At 43.4% G+C, this 19,308-nt stretch overlaps 1 protein-coding gene across 3 annotated transcripts; it reads left to right on the top strand.

Moving 5' to 3' along the window:
- Positions 1–157: 157 nt before the first annotated feature.
- LOC135259362 (palmitoyltransferase ZDHHC17-like) lies at positions 158–19,231 on the top strand. Of its 3 annotated transcripts, XR_010331259.1 has the most exons (11): positions 165–736; positions 1,046–1,452; positions 2,870–2,940; positions 5,988–6,050; positions 11,584–11,726; positions 14,115–14,211; positions 14,584–14,736; positions 14,910–15,082; positions 15,799–15,964; positions 16,493–17,855; positions 17,898–19,231. XR_010331259.1 is itself a non-coding variant. In XM_064343704.1 (10 exons), exons 1-10 carry the CDS (start codon positions 612–614, stop codon positions 16,688–16,690), a joined length of 1,596 nt encoding a protein of 531 aa, XP_064199774.1. In that variant the 5' UTR covers positions 165–611; the 3' UTR covers positions 16,691–19,231. The 3 variants fall into 3 exon arrangements, 2 of the variants coding, with proteins under 2 accessions (XP_064199775.1, XP_064199774.1); XM_064343704.1 differs by having other exon boundaries at positions 16,493–19,231; XM_064343705.1 differs by lacking the exon at positions 11,584–11,726 and having other exon boundaries at positions 158–736; positions 14,672–14,736; positions 16,493–19,231.
- Positions 19,232–19,308: the final 77 nt, after the last annotated feature.

Genomic DNA, 19,308 nt, shown 5'->3' with positions numbered 1-19,308 from the left:
TTCCTCTCAGTATGTAGTATGAGGAACAGATAGGCTATGAAACGTATTCGGTAATCTATGGAATGAGTTGTTTGTAAAGCACCGCCGACGTTCAAACTTGTAGAGAAACAATGTTCTCAGAAGCAGGGACTCGTGTGCACACGCGTCTTTTGCCCTTCACGTGGGGACCAATCGAGCGTTTCTATCCCGAGTCCCTACCGTTGGACTGTGCTAGCGGCTGGTGTGGGATGGTGTGGACTTCAGTTGCACAGTACAGTGGGGGTACTGACGCACGGGTATAGAGATAAGCTTATTTATTTACAGCGCGACTGCACGGATAAATACACACTCTTTAACGGAATCTTTTTTTCTTCACGTGTAATATTAATTCTATTTTAAGATTGAAAGTTATTTAAAGAGAGTGAAGGATAACTATTGCGAAAGTTTACTTAGAATACAGACTTAAGATAGGATTCGGCAAAACGTCTTCGGTGTTACTGCGTTACTACAGTTTTCTAAATGTTTTTATTTTTGACTAACCTGCTTACGGTAGGATAAGCCGTTTTTAAATTAGTTGCTTTACAATTTAGAGTGACTGGGCGTTAAAGCAGAATTTTCAGAAGTTGGGTGACATGGTTCCTGCCCCCCGTCCGCCATCGCTCACTCTTTCGGGGCAATACGAGCAATGCAGTGGGACTGGACACTGTTTCAAACCGCCAGTTGATAACGTGGATATTTTCCAGGCTGCTAAACTGGGGTAAGTCTTTGCGAATTAAGTGTCATTTAAAATATAGAGCGAACAAGACAGAGACGACCTGAGAATATCCTTCCTTGACACTTTCTGATCACACCAGTTTTGATTTAAAGAGGGATGTGAGAAACTTCACCTGACCACTGATGAGATATTTCCAGATGGTTGTGGATTTGAATCCCCAAGCATCACATTTTATCACAGTACTTCAATACACCTGGTTCATAGAACTGTTTGGCCAATGTAGAACAATAGAAAAGGTGTGCAATATGTAACTTTGCATGTGAATAATCTAGTTCTCTGGTCCCTTCTTAGGCAGCTTGAGGAGTGTAGACGTGTTGTCTCGGCAGAGGGTGCGGGGGTGTTACACAGGGTCGACTGCTCCGGTCACACCCCAGCGCACTGGGCTTCCCTGGCTGGTGCTGTGGACATCGTCCAGTTTATCCTGGAGACGGGAGGCCCAGTGGACCTTCCCGGCGTGGGGGAGCAGGCTCAGAGGCCGGTGCACTGGGCTGCCTTGAACGGGCACATCGCGGTGGTGGACCTGCTGCTGGGGGCCGGGGTCTCCATGGACACGGCTGACCACAGGGGCTACACCCCCCTGATCCTGGCCGCTCAGTACGGACACACCGCACTCTGCTGCTACCTGATCGGGAAAGGGGCCCAGCTCCACCTCTGTGATGCTGAAGGGGACAACGCCTTGCACTGGGCCGCTTTCAAAGGTAAAAATGACCATAACCCCCCCCCCCTCCCCACCCACACACACCCCATCTCCCAAAGCTTTCAGAGTGGAGCCAAAGTTGGAATATGGGAGTTGACGAATGCCGTGTCACTGGTTAAGCTATTAGCAAATTTTGCATGTAAATCTTTTTTGCTTTAAATCACACTGCCTTTACATCTCTCCTTCATTACTGCTTGTTGTGTGAGGAACCGTAATGATCACTGATTTACTGGTTTCATGTATTTCCAGAAACATGGCTGTTACTGGAAATAGGGGTGATTATTATGGATTGTCAGCAAATGCCACCTTAATAGAAATTGTCTGGATAACTGCAGCAACTCTCTCTCTCTTTGTTTCTCTTTCTCTCTCTCTCACTCTCTCTCTCTCTCTCTCTGTTTCTCTCTCTCTCACTCTCTCTCTCTGAGTTTGAGGCAATCACTTTCCACTGCTCCACTCTCACTTCATTAATTTCCACTGATTGTCATGTATTACCTTTATCCTGTTTTCAGGGAAATTATTGTTGAATTGCAAGAGGTGTAACATATGAGAATGGGGGAGGGCTAGCTGCCCACAGGGTTCAATGCCCAGTGATATTTCAGGAATCCTAGAAGCAAAGCTGCTGTCTAACAGTAACTCTCTGCATCACCGGATACTTGTCGTTGCTGAGATTACATATGAAGGACAAAGGGAGAGAGAACTCTCCCCCCCCCCCAAAAAAAAAAACACATTGTGAGCTGAACTTCCTCACCCCTGTCTCCAAATAGACCATGACCACAACCACCCACCTTCTAATCATGGAAATGAGCAGCCTGCCATTGTACTCCATGAAAAGGACAGGGTCAACATTTTAAAATAATTATTTTATCTTTATCCTTATTTAATAAGTTAGGTCAACTGAAAACTCAAATCAAAGTGCACAGGGAATGCAAGGGATTGTGGGGCAGCGAATGAGATTCTCACAGTTGTTCTTATTCGCTATTCAGGGCTTAAGGTTAAAAAAAACAGCAGGTTTAGACCATGCAGCCTCTCTGCTGAATTGGGCAGGTGGGGAGAGGGGCATGCTGGGACATCTTTGGCCCTTGTTTTAAAATGTCCCAGCAGACCTGTGCTGAGAGAGGACTGCCTCACTCCTGTCTCCTCTACCCTAGCCCATCACAGCCTCTTCACATATGCATCAGTTTATTTCTCTTTAACATAAAGCGGCATTGGCCGTGGCCTCGTGGAGATCAGCTGGGGTGGATTTTGGTTCCACAGGCTACTGCTGGCGACAGGCTTTGATTTATTAGCCACAGCAGTGTGTTAGCGTGCTTAAAAGGGCGGTGCTTGCTGTAGGGACTATTTCTTTCTGTTCTTTCTGTCTCAAACTTGTGTTTAATTTCTCTCCCTGTGTCACTCCTCCCCCCCTCCCCACCGGGCAGGACATTGTGAGTTGACCCGATTGTTGATTTATTCTGGATTCAACCCGAAGCAACCGGATAAGATTGGTCAAGTAAGTGCTTAGGATGCATGTTGGTTATAATACCTTTTGGCTTAAATTCATTGCAGTATATTATTAATGAAAAGGTCTTCAGTCATTTAATTGCAAAAAATCGTGGTCAGATGATGGTTTCTTTTATGATCAGGTCTGTGTGTGCGTGCGTGTACGTGTGTGTGCGTGTGCATGTGTGCGTGTGTGCGTGTGTGTGCGTGTGCGTGTGTGCATGTGTGTGTGTGTGTGTGTGTGTGATACATACGTGCCTATGTTTGCCTCTGAGAGTCAGGGCACCTCAGTGTGGTTCTGGGACCCTTTCAGCCATTGGATCAATAATGCAGAGTGTATGTAATACATCACACAGGAAGAGGAAACATGAGTCCGGAAGGACACAGTGCTTGTATTACACCAAGTGCAAAAGACTAGCCCATTCCATTGGACGGAGCGGTCATTGCTCCAGTATCCTCCACCCTCAGTCATGTCCATGCTCATTGGTCAAAGTCATATCCACTCAGTGCTTTGTGTGATCGCTTGTCTATTTTAGTCACATTTTAGTTCCCCACTCAGGGCACCACAGATCTAGTGAATGAAATGCCGGGAGGGTCTAAACCTGGCAGCCAGCAGGGAGGCAGCAGTATCTCTGTACATCTGCTGCTGCTTGGTTGGGCTAAATAAAGACCTTGCCGGATTCTGTCCTCGGTCTCTCCTTACAGCAGGCACTCAGAGCTGTGTGTGTGTGTGTGTGTGTGCCTGAGTGTGTGTGTGTGTGTGTGTGTGTGTGAGTGAGAGTTTGGTGTGTGTGTGTGTGTGTGTGTGAGAGAGAGTGTGGGTGTGTGTGTGGCTGTCAGCTGACGTCATGGGTACTGGGCACTTCAAGGACTTCTCTCTGTACCCTTGTCTTCCGATGGAGAGTTCAGTGCAAGGCTGGGGCCGCATATTCAGTAGCCCCATGCTATTTTGCCTAAATGTATGATAATGCAGCACATGTTTCTACCTCATGGTTCACTCTGCCTTTCAGAAGAAAAGCTTGTTTAAAGTAAGGTCATAAAGTAAGCTTTTCTGAAAGATGGTTCTGCCCATTCAGAACATTTCAAGTCAAAATAGCAGCCTTTTTTTGCCTGGAAAATCTGGTCAATGTTTACTTTATTATGACCCGGAGAGGCAACACCAGGCCAAGAATGTCAGGATTTACACGGACGGCCTTCATCTGGCATTGTTACTGTAGTTGCGCAGTGTGAAGAGAGCCAGGATTTGCCAGGATTAACAGCTCTTGTAATAAGTGTGGTCTTTGATGGCTTCACTGAGCCTGGGAATGCTATGGCTTATGTAATTAAAAGTGAATGTTGACATAGCTGGAGAATTTGCTCAGCAGAATCTTGTTCTGATTGATCGTACTGGCCCTTCCACCTCCCTTGGTACATTATCAGCATGATTTTGACCAGGATACACAGGAGTGTGTGTGTATATGTGTGTGTGTGTGTGAGAGAGAGAGAGAGAGAGGGAGAGGGAGACAGATGGACAGTGCAAGGAACTCAGTGAATCCTTCCCTGCTGTTCCAACATTATTGCCTCCGGACCACCTGAAGTGGGAATGAACCATCTTGTGATTATTCCCCATTTTAACTCTATTGCTACGGCACGTTCTTTAAGGCCTGAGCGTATGAGTGTCTTTATCAGGCTGCTGTAAGCAAGGCACGCAATGTTCACACCACATTCACATTATGCTGCATTTATTTTCTGTGAATGTCAGTTCTGCAAAACAAAGACACTGTAGCAAATGTCTTTCACCTTTGACCTGTCAGCGAAGTGAATTAATTTATTAGCATTTGATAGTACAGCCAATGTGTTGCAACTGGTCTCAGTTTAATCCTGCTGACTTTATTTGCTTTGGTTTCTGCATGAGTATACTCTGGTTAAATGCATATCATAACATACATTGTCTGTAGTCCTATATTCAGCATTTATTTAAGCATGGGTCCTCTTTGCTTACTGGCTTCAAGATCTATATTTGCACGAGTCAGTTGTAATACATGCTTGAGCAGGGACTGAATAATGGAAATGCATCTTTCACAGTGGCCTCAGCTCAATCAACATTCGTTTTTGATTTGAAAAGCATCATTCTTGATAATTAAATCTGAATGCGCCTGTGTTTCTTTGTAAACTGTTTTGCACATTAATTGTTATTCTGGGTACCTCCCCAGTGTTTTTTTGTGAAGAAAAGCATAAACACACTTAATTGTGATCAGGCTGCTGCATAGAATTTTGTTTCCAGAATGCAATTTTCTCAGCTAATACACAGAGCAGAGAAATAAAACATCACCAGCTTCATTCCGCCTGCATTATATGTACTGTATGCGTCTTTTTGTGCTGGTTCACATGGACTCTAGTTCTTTTATTGCATAATAAAATGGGGAAAGGTCAAATGAGCAGAAAATCTTTTCATGTTTTGAACTTGTGAGGGTAACAGTGAAGGTATTAAATGTATGCTTTCTCCTGATAAGATTGTCTTGGGTCTTTTCTGGTGGATAGACTATACATTTTTTTTGCTATCTGCTTAATAAAGGTCCAACTTTCGTAATGGAAATGGAAATCTGTTCTTTTGTGAAGGACAGTGAAAGCCAGTGGTGGGAATGAAATATGGCAAAGTACTGTGAAGGTGGCCACGAGAGAGATAAGCCTATGCAGACGTGAAAAATGTACTGGCGATGCAGAAGGCTTGGTGCTTAAAATAATCTCTCTTGTGCTGAAAAATTAAATGGAGAACACACAGACATATACCTGTACCGACGTTGGGGGACTGGTTTTCCTGTGAGAAACGCAGCGCAGCCAGAACTCTAACTTTGTCCAAGAGCAGGGTTTTTACTTGAAGGTGAGAAGCAGAAGGGCCCTGGTTAATGGAATGCGGGGTGACAGCGGAAAAGGTCGGGGGGGGGGGGGTGGGTGACGGCTGCGGGTGTGACGGCTGCGGGGGCGACAGGTGCGAGGTCATGAGGGCAGTTCAGGATGACAGGAAGCAGGGGGGCGGCAGGTCTAATGCAAATGCCCCCCCCCCCTTCTCTCCTACAGACCCCCCTGCACCTGGCCGTCCTCAGCGGAGACTTGCTGACCGTACAGCTGCTTTGCGAGCAGGTGAGTGCGCCGGTCCTCGCGCAGGTGTCCTCATCCGTCAGGGCGACAGCCTGTGAGTAAACACTCAGCTCCTCGCGCGCTTATACAGGGGGGGAGGAGGGCCAAAAATCCCCAGGGAAGGGGTTACAGATCTGAGCTTCAATATGTGTGCTACATTTATATTTAAATCTTTAATAATGGAAGGAAATGCAGTATAGAGGACAAAAAATGCTCAGCCTGAGGAGGTACATATGTGTGGCAACTTTGGGGTATGTTTGTTTTGAAAGCTCAAATATTTTATTCCCATCATGAAGCCAAATTGGTATCATATTTGGTGTTTTAGACTTGCAGCCCTCTACAAACCTCTGGGGTTTTAAACCTTCAGTCATCTGGATTTCATAGCCAGAGTAGGACAAAAGGGAAACATTCAATGTTTGATCCGATAAGAAAAAAAGACATTAACAAATGATTTTGCTTCTATTAATATAATTATTGCACAACTGTTGCTGCCACTCCTAATACTAGTACTACTAAAAACAATTAGTAATAGTAGTAGTAGTAGTAGTAATAATAATAATAATAACTAAATGAATGAATGACAAATGCAGTTTTCATTCAGGGAGATGTTAGATGTGTTTTGTGAAGAAAGGAAAGAGCACAGTATCACCAGTGTGCTCTGTGTGTGATGGATCCTGTCCCCTTCATTGCTGGCCTGGTTGGTACAGGACTGCACAGGCATGTGGACTCTGAGGCGCGGTAGGGACAGGTTGTGACTTCAGCCAGGGGCCAGGCTGTCACACACTGGCTCATGTTCAGAATGGTGTGGTGGTGGGACAGAACACGGCTGAGTTTGGGATGGGGGGGAGTGTCGCCTCAGTGGGGGACACTGCGTTAGTGACGCACGGTTCTTCATGACAGGAAATTAAAATTTCTCCGCTATGTTCTTCCTTGCCTTGCGGCTGGCTGATATTAACCATCCGGCTACCTCTGCTCTGACGGTTGACATTCAGTAATGCTCTAGTGTGCATGTGATGTGTCCTGTGTTCTGACACGTGAGACTACCCTGAATTCATTAATGGCTTTGACACACCACTGAAAGAAAATGGTTTGTGGTTTTAAAAACCTTGTTTTTGGTGTGTTCAAAATAAATGTAATATCAAAGTCTGTCATGGACTGTTATGTGTCACTGACAGGCTGAAAATGTCAGACTCTTTGAAGTTTGGTTCTTTGTAATCTTTTTATCTTTGTTATGTCCGTGGGAGTTTCTGACTTCTCACAATGAGCTTGTGTGACTCCTCTGTATGCTGGTTTTTGTGGGAGCCAATTTCTTGCCATAAAGGTTGTGGAACACGTGTGTTTAGCTTCTTTCATGTTTTCCTGGAACAAAGCAGGCTCTTTTTCATTTTTTTTGTTGTCTTGAATTGAATTCTTCATTATCTACCAAATCATTAGTTTTAGTGGCCAAGTCTCCACGCTTTCACCAATTAGGAGCCTATGAATTCACCTCAGTCTCTAATTTGATCAGCTAAAAAATTTTCTACCTCTTTTTATATTGTTGTTTTCAATATAGCGCAATAAGCACAATGTGAACATGGGACTTTGGTTCTTCATGGCATGCATAGCTATTTCTGATATAATGTGGTTTAAGAGAGTAAATAATCCCTCTAAACACAAAAGCACCTTATTGAGAAAAAACTAACATTCAATTCTGGGATTGAAAATGTGGTTGTGATGAAAACCAGCATATACAGTGGTCCCCCAGGACAGAGTTTGAGAGCCACTGCTCTAAGTCAGTGGTCTGGAAAAGTGGATCAGCCCTGTTTTCTAAACCCTGATTTAAACAGCCAAAGGGTTGTGGGATTCACACTCACATGCTTCTGGGAAAGGGATTTGACCCAAAACAGTCAGTAGGTGAAGCAAAAAATTAAATCCAGGTGTGCAAATGGACCGCTTGTGGTACCACTCCAGGCACTGGAAAAGGAAGGTTGCAAGTTCGTATCTTGTGACTTTGAGCAGAGCTATTCTAAATTCCCTGTGAAAATATTCATCCCTAGGTTTATACACATAAATTCTAAGGTGCAAGATTAACTGGCTTTGAAAAAGTACTTAAACCAGCGATATTAATAAGTCACTGTAAATACAATGTTGAGTGTAGTTATTAATGCTGCTTACTTTTGATAGGCAGCTGTGGCAAGTGTGCCACTGATTAATGTCATTATCTGCTTTTCCAACTATATTAAGTTACTCCACCGTTTAACTGAATCAATTATAAGGCTTAAACTGTTCACATCCTCATAAGATCGCCTTGCATACAGGAAACAGCTGTTGAATTAGGGAGTGACTTGCCTTGAATTGGCTTCTCTGAAGAAGCGTTCCATGACTAAAACCAGATTTTATTCCCTGCATTGTTGCTGCCGTAGTTAATATAACTGAGAGAAAGGATGCCCACCCAGTTTAATGTGGCACAGGCAGTTGGATGAAGCAGACAAGAATCCTGAATCAAGTTCACATTCTTGTTCACTCCAAAATGAAATTTATTAATAAAGACCCGCAGTGTCAGCACCTCCATGCCTTTTTCTGGGACCATTTCTTATGCCAGTATTCATTTAAATGATCTCCTGAAGTGGATTACATGCAACAGCCCTGAATGAATTACTAACAGCCCTCAGATTAAACACTTGATTAACAAAAGTGTTGTCCCAGATTTCTTCCAGTCCTTCCCAGTTGAGCATTGTGTTGTATGGACAGTCTTTTGGCAGTGCATCAGATTTTCTCTTCTTTTGAACATTGTTTCCAGAGCGCTTATTTCTCAGTGATCTTTTCTTAGAGCAGAAAAGGGATTTATGCCAGAAACCATTACATTTAGTTGTAAACGTAAAATAAAATTTGTAAAAAGGACAAGGTCAGTGTGAAAGGATGCCTGCTGACAGCTAGCTGAGTCTGAAGAAACAGATTGCAGAGCCCCCCCCCCCTCCATTCTCTGCGTTAATTAGCTCTGTTTCCATGGTGATTTGACCCATAGAAGATGTTGGGCAGCAGCCATCTTATCCTCCCATGTGCTGGTTACCAGGTGGTGGATTCATCGTATTTCAACAAACTCATGTTTAAAACTTTTGTCAAAAATGTCTTCTGTTGTATTGTTGATTTGATGGCTGTGGCACTCATATGAAATATATTTATGATTAACTGCATCCCTGGTGGAAAATCTAGCTGGGTACCTGGCAGGATTTAAGCTGGTCCTGATGGTTTGAAGTTGGCTTGGAGATGGTCAAGATGGTTGAGATAGCAACCATTCTGGAATGACCATGTCCAGCTGTGGGGCTAGCTTGGTACAAACAACAGTCCATCACCAAATTTCAGATGATATCTAGCTGGAGCAGGTGATGGTCCAGCTAGATTCCGTCTTAGGCTGGTAGCTGGAATTTCCACCTGGGATGATGCATTCTATATGTCTGTCAGTCATTCAAAGGATGATTTAACAGTGGAAAAGAGAGAGAGCAGTTGTGTGATCTCTGCTTTGCCATTTACAGAGTAAAAGAAGAATAGGGTGGTGATGATCATGATCATCTCTCTGGGTCTCATTTTAATAAGTAATAAGGTATGTCGTGAGATCACCATAATGCAGACCAGGAGGCTGTGGTTTTGAGTGTGGTACTCTGCCCTTATGTGCAACCGCTGGTCCCTGTGTTCTGGTGTGCTGAATATCCAGCTGATAATGTAGGACTTGGACAGAAGCCTAGAACACTGGCACGCTCAGATTTAGACAATCACGAGCCTGTGGGCTGCGAGTCTACCTGTCACGCTATGTGAACCGGCTGCTGTGGAATAGTTTGAGCTGGGGCTGCTGTCCGAAGGTTTCAGACGTGGGTGGTGACGTGGTGTAATGGTTAGGGGACTGGGCTGGTAACCTAAAGGTTTCAGGTTTGATCCCCAGGTAGGACACTACCATTGTACCCTTGAGCAAGGTACTTGCCTGAATTGCTTCTGCTGTATAAATGGATTTACTTTGTAAAACCGAGAAAGATATAAGTTGCTCTGGATACAAGCATCTGCTAAATGCCTGTAATGTAATGAAGAGCCTTAATATGATGCAGGTGTCAAACTTAATATGATAACCACTACAAATGTTGCCCCTCTTACTTTTCTGGCAGCAATTGATTTTAAATTCATAACATAACATTGGGACATTAAAAATCGCATATCCTCTCTGCCAAGCCATCCATTATTTATTTCCACTTATAGTGGTTTCAGTGTTTGTCTTGGTACTGTACAATACGTATAGTGGCCAAAAGCGTGGAGCCACTTAAGATTTTGTGCACCACATGCTGTCAGTACAGCTTGTACCCCTTGTGGCATAGAATCTACCAGCATCTGGAATTCTGCAGGAGGAATGCAGAATTCCATGAGAAAGGCAACTCACGCCTTGCTGATGGAGGTAGAAGACCTCCCATTAATGCTTTATTGGATTCAGATCTGGTGACTAAGAGACCATGTCATATGGACAATGTTGTCATAGTCATCAAACCACTGGGTGACCACGGGTGTTCTGTGGATAGGGTAATTGTCATCCTGGAATACACCCCTCCAAGAAAGAAGTGCTACCACTTTGGATGAAGGTGATCAGATCACTCACAGAATCATTAAATAGTGATTAAGCAGGATTATTTAGGTATTCGACATATGCACTTTGTCAAGAACATGGCGAACATACTTGGTGTCCGTCATTTACCAAAGTGTTTCTGCTTCATTGACCTCTTAGTCTACGTACTGTAGCAGCAAATGTTCTGTTGACTCTCTTGCTGTCCATACAACTCAATCGACCCCTCGTGTTCTGTGTCTGATGTGTCTTTTGGCTTTGACTACTTCGTCTACTTAGCTATGCCAGTCATCTTTGATGGCTCTGGTTGCAGTTGTACAGGAAGCTGTTTACAGGAAACAGCTTCTGGCATGGGATGTCCAGTGCTCATGTTTCATTGGCTGATTGCAGTCTGTCTCATAAGCTCTGCCCATGAAACCTAATGAGGAAATATTGTATCTGGCAAGCATCTGACGCACTGCAAGACGCATGTTGTCCAGCTAATGTTAAATTTCAGCCTGCACCTGCTGGGTTATCAGAGCCAACTCTTGAAATTGTTACTGGCCCCAAATCAGGGGGTTGAGGTTGTGCTGTAAACTTGAAGAATACGTGTGGAGAAGAGTTGTCATTAAAAGGCTGGGTGGAGAATCAAAAAAAGTAGAGGGGTGGTGTATGCAATGCAAAATTCCTTGGAAGATCTGTGCAACTGAAAAAAATAAAAAAATAGCTCTGGTTACATTTGCACAAGCAAAGCACCGTAAAGGCATTGCCTTGTGTTTTCTTTTGACTGCACCTGAATACCAATTCATATATGTTTGTTTTTATACTATACATGATCACTCTGATCCTTTCTGTCTTCAGTTGCATGCTGAAGCATCTGTTGAATGGGTGAATGACGAATGTTCTGCTGTCTTATTCGTTTACCTTCTTCGTGTGAGATTCACTTTGGTCTCTCTGTCTGTTCTTCCTCTGGGGTAGGATGGAGTAGATTTGGAAACGGAGGATATAAATGGGAACACCCCTCTGAAATTGGCCCGGGGTCACAAACACTGGGAAATATCCACGTACCTGGAAAACGCAATATGCCGTTCAGGGCGGCTCATTCCCAAGTTTGACTGGAGGTGAGTGTCCTTGAAGCTGAGCTGATGGGCCAGTCTTACCTTGTTAGAAATGTTCCAGTCTACCTTATTGCAGGGGTGGGTAATTCCATTCCTGGATAGCCAATTACCTTGGCCCAATAACTGTCACCTGTCATTCATGATCTTAACGAGAAATGTGCCTAAAATTTAAATCACTAAATGATGGGTCTATTTAAACAAATAAAAAATTGGCAAGAAACCCAGAATCTGATACAGCCCTCCTCTCCCACCCCTGCCTTACAGACAGACAAAGGTATTGGGCACAGTGGTGGCCCTTACTTCAATGTGTGCAGAAAGTCTTAAATTTAGAATATCACTAGGTTCTGTACCAGTCTGTGGGACCACGGCTAGCACTGTTGCTAAGTATGGCTGAACACTAGGCATTCTGCCTGGTAACATGTGGGCTTGTTCTGTAAGCATAGTTTTTGGACTCATGTCACCCCACCCTTTATTTAACGTGGGACATAGATCCGGCTCCAGCATAGCCTTAATTTTGCATGTGAGGCGCTTGGTTTTGTCACCAAACCACCAAACACGGCGTGGCCATGATCTAACAGGATGGGCTTCGGAGCTGAGGGAATATTGATCTGTGTCCAAGAGAGAGGCCTGCATGCTGCCGGTATTTTTAAAAAGCTAGATGATGGAATATAATAGCAGTCTCCTGAGGGAGGGCATTGATAAGGTGATATAAATAGAGCTCCCCCCTCAAACCCTTAGCCTTTACAGGCTTTTACTTCCACACAGGATATTTTTAGTACAATATTGTATTTTAAAAATGTGTTTTGAGCCCTGCTCACAAAATGGACACCTGTGTCGATATATAACCTTTTGAAGACTGTTGATTCAGGGCACTACAGTCTTTTGTTTTGTTTAAAATACTTTTCATCCTCACCTGTAAATGTTTGTGAATGTACTAAGATGAGGAAAGTCTAAGTTTTTGTAGCTTTTCTTGCTGTGCTTTTATATGATATTTTATGGTGTCTTATGTACTTCCTGTGTGAGCTGTTAATACAGACTCTGAGCAGATTCTGTCTTGTTAATGCAGGCATTGAAATCTGTGTCGATAGAAACAGCCTATATTTAATTAAAGATGATGGTTCACTGGAATGGATAAAATGCTGTGTTGAAGCAGGGAAACTTGAGTGACATCACATCAGGTGAAATGAGTAAAATCAGATCAAATCTGATCAGTTGAAACCGGTAAATTCAGATAAAATCAGTTAAAATGTTGTGTTTTGCATTGCCTGGAGCGTAGTGGGGTGTGCCAGAGTGGAACATCTTTCCTTCATCTCTTCTGCAGATCTTTATTACTCCTTGTCTGAAGTACTATATGTGTGTCTGTGCCTGCTTTGTTTGTTTACCTCAGTCTGGTGTAATTCCATGCTTGAATGCTTCTTGTCATGGGATTTGAACAGTTGCAGGGTTCCCGAAACAAGAGACAGATGTTTCAGAACTCAAACCCTGAGGCAGCATTTCTTTAATTGCCGTAGATTGCTGCACACTGCTGTGTTTCCTTACAGGAAGCAAACTTATCCTCCCCTTTGGACAGAATCTAAATGTTCTAAATCTAAATGAATCTAAATATTCTAATGTCAAAGTACACAGAGGGTGTGGATAGCCCAGGAAAGCCTACAAATAACCCCAGCCCCGGCCCCTCACTCACTGCCAGTACGGTTCCTGGCAGGACGTTAGTGACAGATAAATATAAACATGCGTATTCTGTCTAAGGTCTCCGCTGAACTCAGATGACTTTTCATACATTCAGAGTGCGGGGAGTTCTGTCAGGTTTAAAAGGCATGCATTAGGGAGGGTTGAAATGGCCATCAGAGACTCGCCTCTCCTGTGGACCTTTTCCCCAGAATCCTCACTGTTATAAAATAATCCCCTTTTAGTAAATTTCTAAAAGGCATAATCCTCTTTATCCACAAGCCTGCCTTGGCACACAGCTTAATGAGTGTGCATTCTGTACTGCCCCAGCAGTCTGCATCCCCTAGTCCAAGGGCCGATCCGTTTCAGGATTTTGTGCCATCTCCTACGCTTAATTATTTAATTTCCCCAATCATATCTTGATCTTAAATTTGTATACGCACCAGCTACAGTCGCAGGCTGCAAGCGTACCCTAAAGGTTTTACTGTGCTGAAGTACAGGAGTGTACCAGCACAGTTTATAGAGCTGTCAGAAAACTAAAACTAAGGTTGGAACAAAAACCAGCACACAGACTGACCCTTTAGGACTGAAGTTATGCACCCTTGCCCTAGACTGAACACAGACTGAATGACAGCCTGTTTAAAATGCAGAACTGATGCTGCGCTACCAGCACTACTGGTGGCCTGCTAATTTCAACCCTGGTTTTTGTGTCCTTTTCCTTAGTGCATTGGTGTTTGGCCCACCTGGAAAATCCAAGGGCCCTGTGCTTTTCCTGTTATCTTGCCTGTTCCTCTGGGGATACCCCACTTACCTGTTCAAGGTAAGACACTAGCCCCCCTAAGCCACCTGTGTGCAGACCTGTGTGATTTCATGTGTCCTTTCAGTGATACGTGTTCTAGAACACACTCTTTAGGAGTTTCCAAATGGCCTCTTGCTGACCAGGCACCCCATCCCCCCACTTTCAGCATTAAAATCCTTGATATTGGCACTCTTAAATGAGTTTCTTGTAATGGGAAACATTAGTTTTAATGGCCTTACATTGGACTGGATGTATCCAGCTCTACACAGAGTAGAGAGGGGTAATGGCTATCAGTGTCTGTCTAACTTGCATGTTGCTGTTAGGGAGCATTAATTTGACCCCCCTTCCCCCCCACCTCCCCCCAATGATATTTCCTCTGTCTCTGTTGTGCAGATTGTCTCGGTCTCCTTTAACAAGCTGTGGGAGTTTCATGTGGCCTTCCTGCTCGCCAATGCACTGATGTGGTTTTTCTTCCTAAAAGCTTCCCTGATGGATCCAGGGTTTCTTCCCAGAGACAGTAAGGAATATGATCAGGCCATTAGACAGGTAAACAATCGAGAGCTAACTCCCAAAAGAGGGAGAGAAACACACACGCACACACACAAATACATACACACACACACACTTCACTGCATGCATAATTACAGTAAACTGTACCAAGATATGGATGAGTACACACACACACTCACACAAATGTCTCTCTTGTATCGGCGCTGCAGGCAGTGCACTGTGAGGGCTGGAGGCAGGGCAGGAATCCCCTTCTCAGACTGTGTCACACCTGCCACATCGTCAGACCCCTGCGCACCAAACACTGCCGTGTCACCAACCGCTGTGTGGAGCACTTCGACCACTACTGCCCCTACATCTACAACACCGTGGGCCGCAGGAACAGGTACCCCGCGCTGCCCCAGACCGAACTCTCCTGCCTGTGTCCCTGCGTATGCTGTGGTCCAGTCCCTGGTCAGAGCCCGCCTTTCAACCTGCTGTGACCTGGCTTGCTTTTAGCATTCTCACTCATTCCAGAGGGTGATGCCATCTGAACCGTTCTGACCTTAACGCTCGACGCAACTCACTGTTTGTGCACTATTTGTGCATTTATTATTCATTAGAGATGCAGATGGCCTTAATTCTGGGAAACCTTACACAGCTTACATGTCTGTGTATGATCCATTCACATAGCTGTATATTTACTGAAGCACTTTGGGTTAGGAACTTGGCTCAATGGTCCTTTATATTATTATTATTATTATTATTATTATTATTATTAGCAGTAGTAGCCCTAGCCGTAGTAATAGTTGTAGTATGTTTACCAGCCACCTTCATATAGAATAACCTACTTAGTTTACACTTGACACAATTTATATCCATTTATACAATTTACTGAAGAAACAGTGTTGAAATACTTTCAGGTTTTCAAAATCATTTGAAGCATTGTTCAAGGATACAAAGGCTGTGTCATGGAATTTGAATCTGGAACTGACAAATCAAGCTGGCTGCCTGGGACTACATGTAAAGACGCCCACCATTAAGTGATTTATAAGTATTGTCCCATAAATATGTTTTTACCGGAATGTAGGAATTGGCATTTAATTTGCCGTTTCTCTGCAGGACTTACTTCCTGGGGTTCCTGAGTTCGATGAGCTTGAACTGCTTCATGGGCGTGTACCTGTGTGTGGACTGGTTTTCCCAGATGGGCCGTAGCCTCTTCATCGGGGCGGGGTTCCTCTTCATGGCCATCATCGGGGTGATATCTGGCATCATGGCCTGCATCTGTGTGAGTATTTACCCATTCTCCAAGTCTGAGTGTAAACTAAACCTCTTAATCTGAGTGTAAACATAAACTCCCAGTCTGATTGTAAACTTAATCTCCCAGTCTGAGTGTAAAATGAATCTCCCAGTCTGAGTGCAAACTTAATCTTCGAGTCTGAGTGTAAACTTAATATTCCAGTCTGAGTGTAAACTCATTCTCCCAGTCTGAGTGTAAAATTACTCTCCCAGTCTGAGTGTAAACTTGATTTCCCAGGCCAATAGTGTGAATTAAATCTCCCAGTCAAAATGTAACTCAAGAGTAAACATAAGAGTAAAGCCGTTTCCATATGTTCAGTAGTGTAGTTTAGCCTTGAGCTACATCACCCTCGTGTGGATACAATAAGAACAGCATCAGTAATATGAAGTGAAAATATGCAAAGTGTTGATGTATGCAAACAAAAAAAGAATGCAACATGGCTTGGGTTGGCTGGAGTCGAGACCATCCTCTCGCTGATTGGCTCAGGTGTGTCCGCTCCCTCCCCTTTGTTTTCAGCTTCACATGGCAGCTCTGAACACCACCACCAATGAGCAGCTGAACCATCACAAGTACAGCTACCTGCGGGAGGAAGAGGGCCAGGCCGCCAGCCTGTTCGACCGCGGCGTGCTGCTCAACCTGCTGGAGTTCTTCCACATGGTTCCCTCCCTGCAGGAGGGCCAGCTTAGGACCATGGACTATCTCCAAGTTATATAACGCTAAAACTGGCTCCTGGATGTGAAGCAAACTACCTATACGCACCCAGTGTGTAAATACAATCTTTAAGCAACCTGTAAGCCATGCTGGAACAATGGCTAAACAATCCTTCCAGAAAGAAAATAAGGGACTCTGTTGCTATTTCGCTGAGCTAGCAGGGTATGCAGAGTGGAAACAGTAGCGACTAGGAAAAAACTTCAGCTACGCTCAAAGTAGAGAGGAAGAAATTACAGGTTTTTTCCTTCTTTTAAAATAACTCAAACTGCACCTACAATCTGCTCCAGCTCTCTGGCCCTATCACCAGCATCATATGCTGCTTAAAAAAATGTATGTACAGGAGCACAAAATTACCTGTATGGAGCTTTGCTTAAGACCTGCAAGACTCGAACAATGGCTACTCCCCAGAAGGGATGCCAAGAAAAACTAAGAAAAACTGTCCATCTGATAAAAAAACAAAACTGTTTTATCCTTCTGCATCGTACTACTGTTCATGGCCTCCCTCTTCACTGTGGGTTCTTTCATGTGTCACAGGGTATACTATTTCTGTGTTGCTGCTTTTATCCAATCGGGTACTGCCAGCCACTCAGGGGCATTCTCAGTGAATAGTGTATGCCTAAGAGGCAGAGGATGCTGTTATTCTCTAAGATGGAAATCGTCACCCAGTATCTGTGGACAGACTGCCAGGTGATGCGTCCTAAAGTGCTTGCTCAGTTTGGACTCGGGTCCTGACCTTGCCAGAACCATCTGCTGGAAGAGCGGTGCTTATGTGGCAGTTATGTCACCCAGGGAGGGGCGGTTGATGGGGTCAACATTCAGGAATCAGGATCATCTGTGATTTGACTGCACCAGCTGTACAGGAAGTGTAGTCCAGTGGCACAATGACTGCACACCTGAGCTGCTGGACTGCACAGTGAAAAGATGTCAACAGAAAGGAGATCCATGTGTTCGTGTTCATTAACCCTTTCCTAAATGAGCAATGGAGTATTGTAGCAATGCAATGGTTTTGATAATATGATCAGTCATTCTAAATTGGACAAAAAGTAATAGGATTAAAGAAGTTTTTTTTTTTAAGACCTGTTGCTGGAATAGATTGATAATGGCTAGTCAGCTTCATGCAGACATAAACCAAAGTTGTAATTGTGTAGCTCCAATGTGAGTAGAATAGGTGCTGTCTGGTCTCCAAGCAATGCCAATGTGAGTAGAATAGGTGCTGTCTGGTCTCCAAGCAATGCCAGAACAATAACAGCAGTAACTGAGGAATTTGCCATTGGATTGTGCTCTTCACTTTCATCATACTACCCCGGAACCTGTATAATCAAATACACAGCTATGTCTTTGATGTGGTTCACTATCACTCTGAAAGATTCCAGATAGCAAAATCTTCAGTGTCAATTCAACTCTTAACAGGTTCTGTGTCCTGCCAGTATAAAATAATTTTAAACAGCTTATTACTGTGCTGTTTATGCTAGCCAATTCTTTCTAAGGGTACAACCGTAGTTTCACTCAAATACCTGTGAGAATTAATATTTTTACATCTCAATATAAACATCCTGCTATTGTATTCAGGAGTAATGTTTAATATACTGTATCAGGATTGTGAGAATGGCCATGCTGTTGTGAAAACCAACAGCTTTTATTTTGTGTTTTTAAGATGATACAAGGTCTTGGCTTAACCCTATGGCCATTCCAGTCAGTGACAATGCAAAAATACTTCCTTATATTTATGCTAACGAAAATGTGCACAACCAGAAACCATCATCAGGTTGTGCTTGGCAAAAAGCCATTTTCAATTGCCAAAGGCTTCACTTTAATTTATGATGCACAACATACTCGTTAGTCTTTTTTAATATAATCTGCCTGGCAAGAAGAAGCTGCAGAAGAGCTGAGTTGTAAATTGCTATTGTAAATTTGTTTTAAGTGAAAGTGTACATGAGACTTTGGTTAAACTCCCTTGGTAAATATCAGTTCTGTTAGAGGCTTAACCCTTGAGTTTAGAGCTATAGACTACTTAACCCTAGTTGAACTGTAGTAATTGTTCCTGCACACAAAGATTAGGACAGTCTATGACAGTTTCAGTATTGCATTAAACCCTATGTCAAGGTTATTATAATTAGTCAAATTAACAAATTAAAACAGAACACCACTACTTGAAGTTTTTAACAAAGCTTTGACTTCATTCATGGTACTAGACCTCACAGGATTAAGCAGTGCAGTTTGTAGCTTTTATAGTTGTGTGATCACATGATTTGGCCTTTATTTGTCGCACTGCAATGTTTTAACGGGTTATTGTTTCCTGGCAATAATGTCAATGTGAAGTAACTTCAAGAGAAACATTTAAAAGCTTAAGGCTTACACCGTGGTGCACAGTAATATCAAACACAGTGTTCTTGATATGCACAGCAGATTTATGTGGTACTATTAATATTTACATATACATGTATATTCTCATTTACAAACGCCACAGGCATATGACTATTGGAAGAGTTCCATATATACCATCATATACAATTTTATTCACAATAAATTGAAAATATACAGAAAGCTGGGCTCTCATTGATGCTGTGTGTGCATACATTATCCAATGTATCTTATTTTGTAACAACTTTGTCATTTCTGAG

This window comes from Anguilla rostrata, chromosome 7 (assembly GCF_018555375.3).
Source record: "Anguilla rostrata isolate EN2019 chromosome 7, ASM1855537v3, whole genome shotgun sequence".
Taxonomy (NCBI): domain Eukaryota; kingdom Metazoa; phylum Chordata; class Actinopteri; order Anguilliformes; family Anguillidae; genus Anguilla; species Anguilla rostrata.
This window is presented reverse-complemented; position numbering and strand designations above follow the sequence as displayed.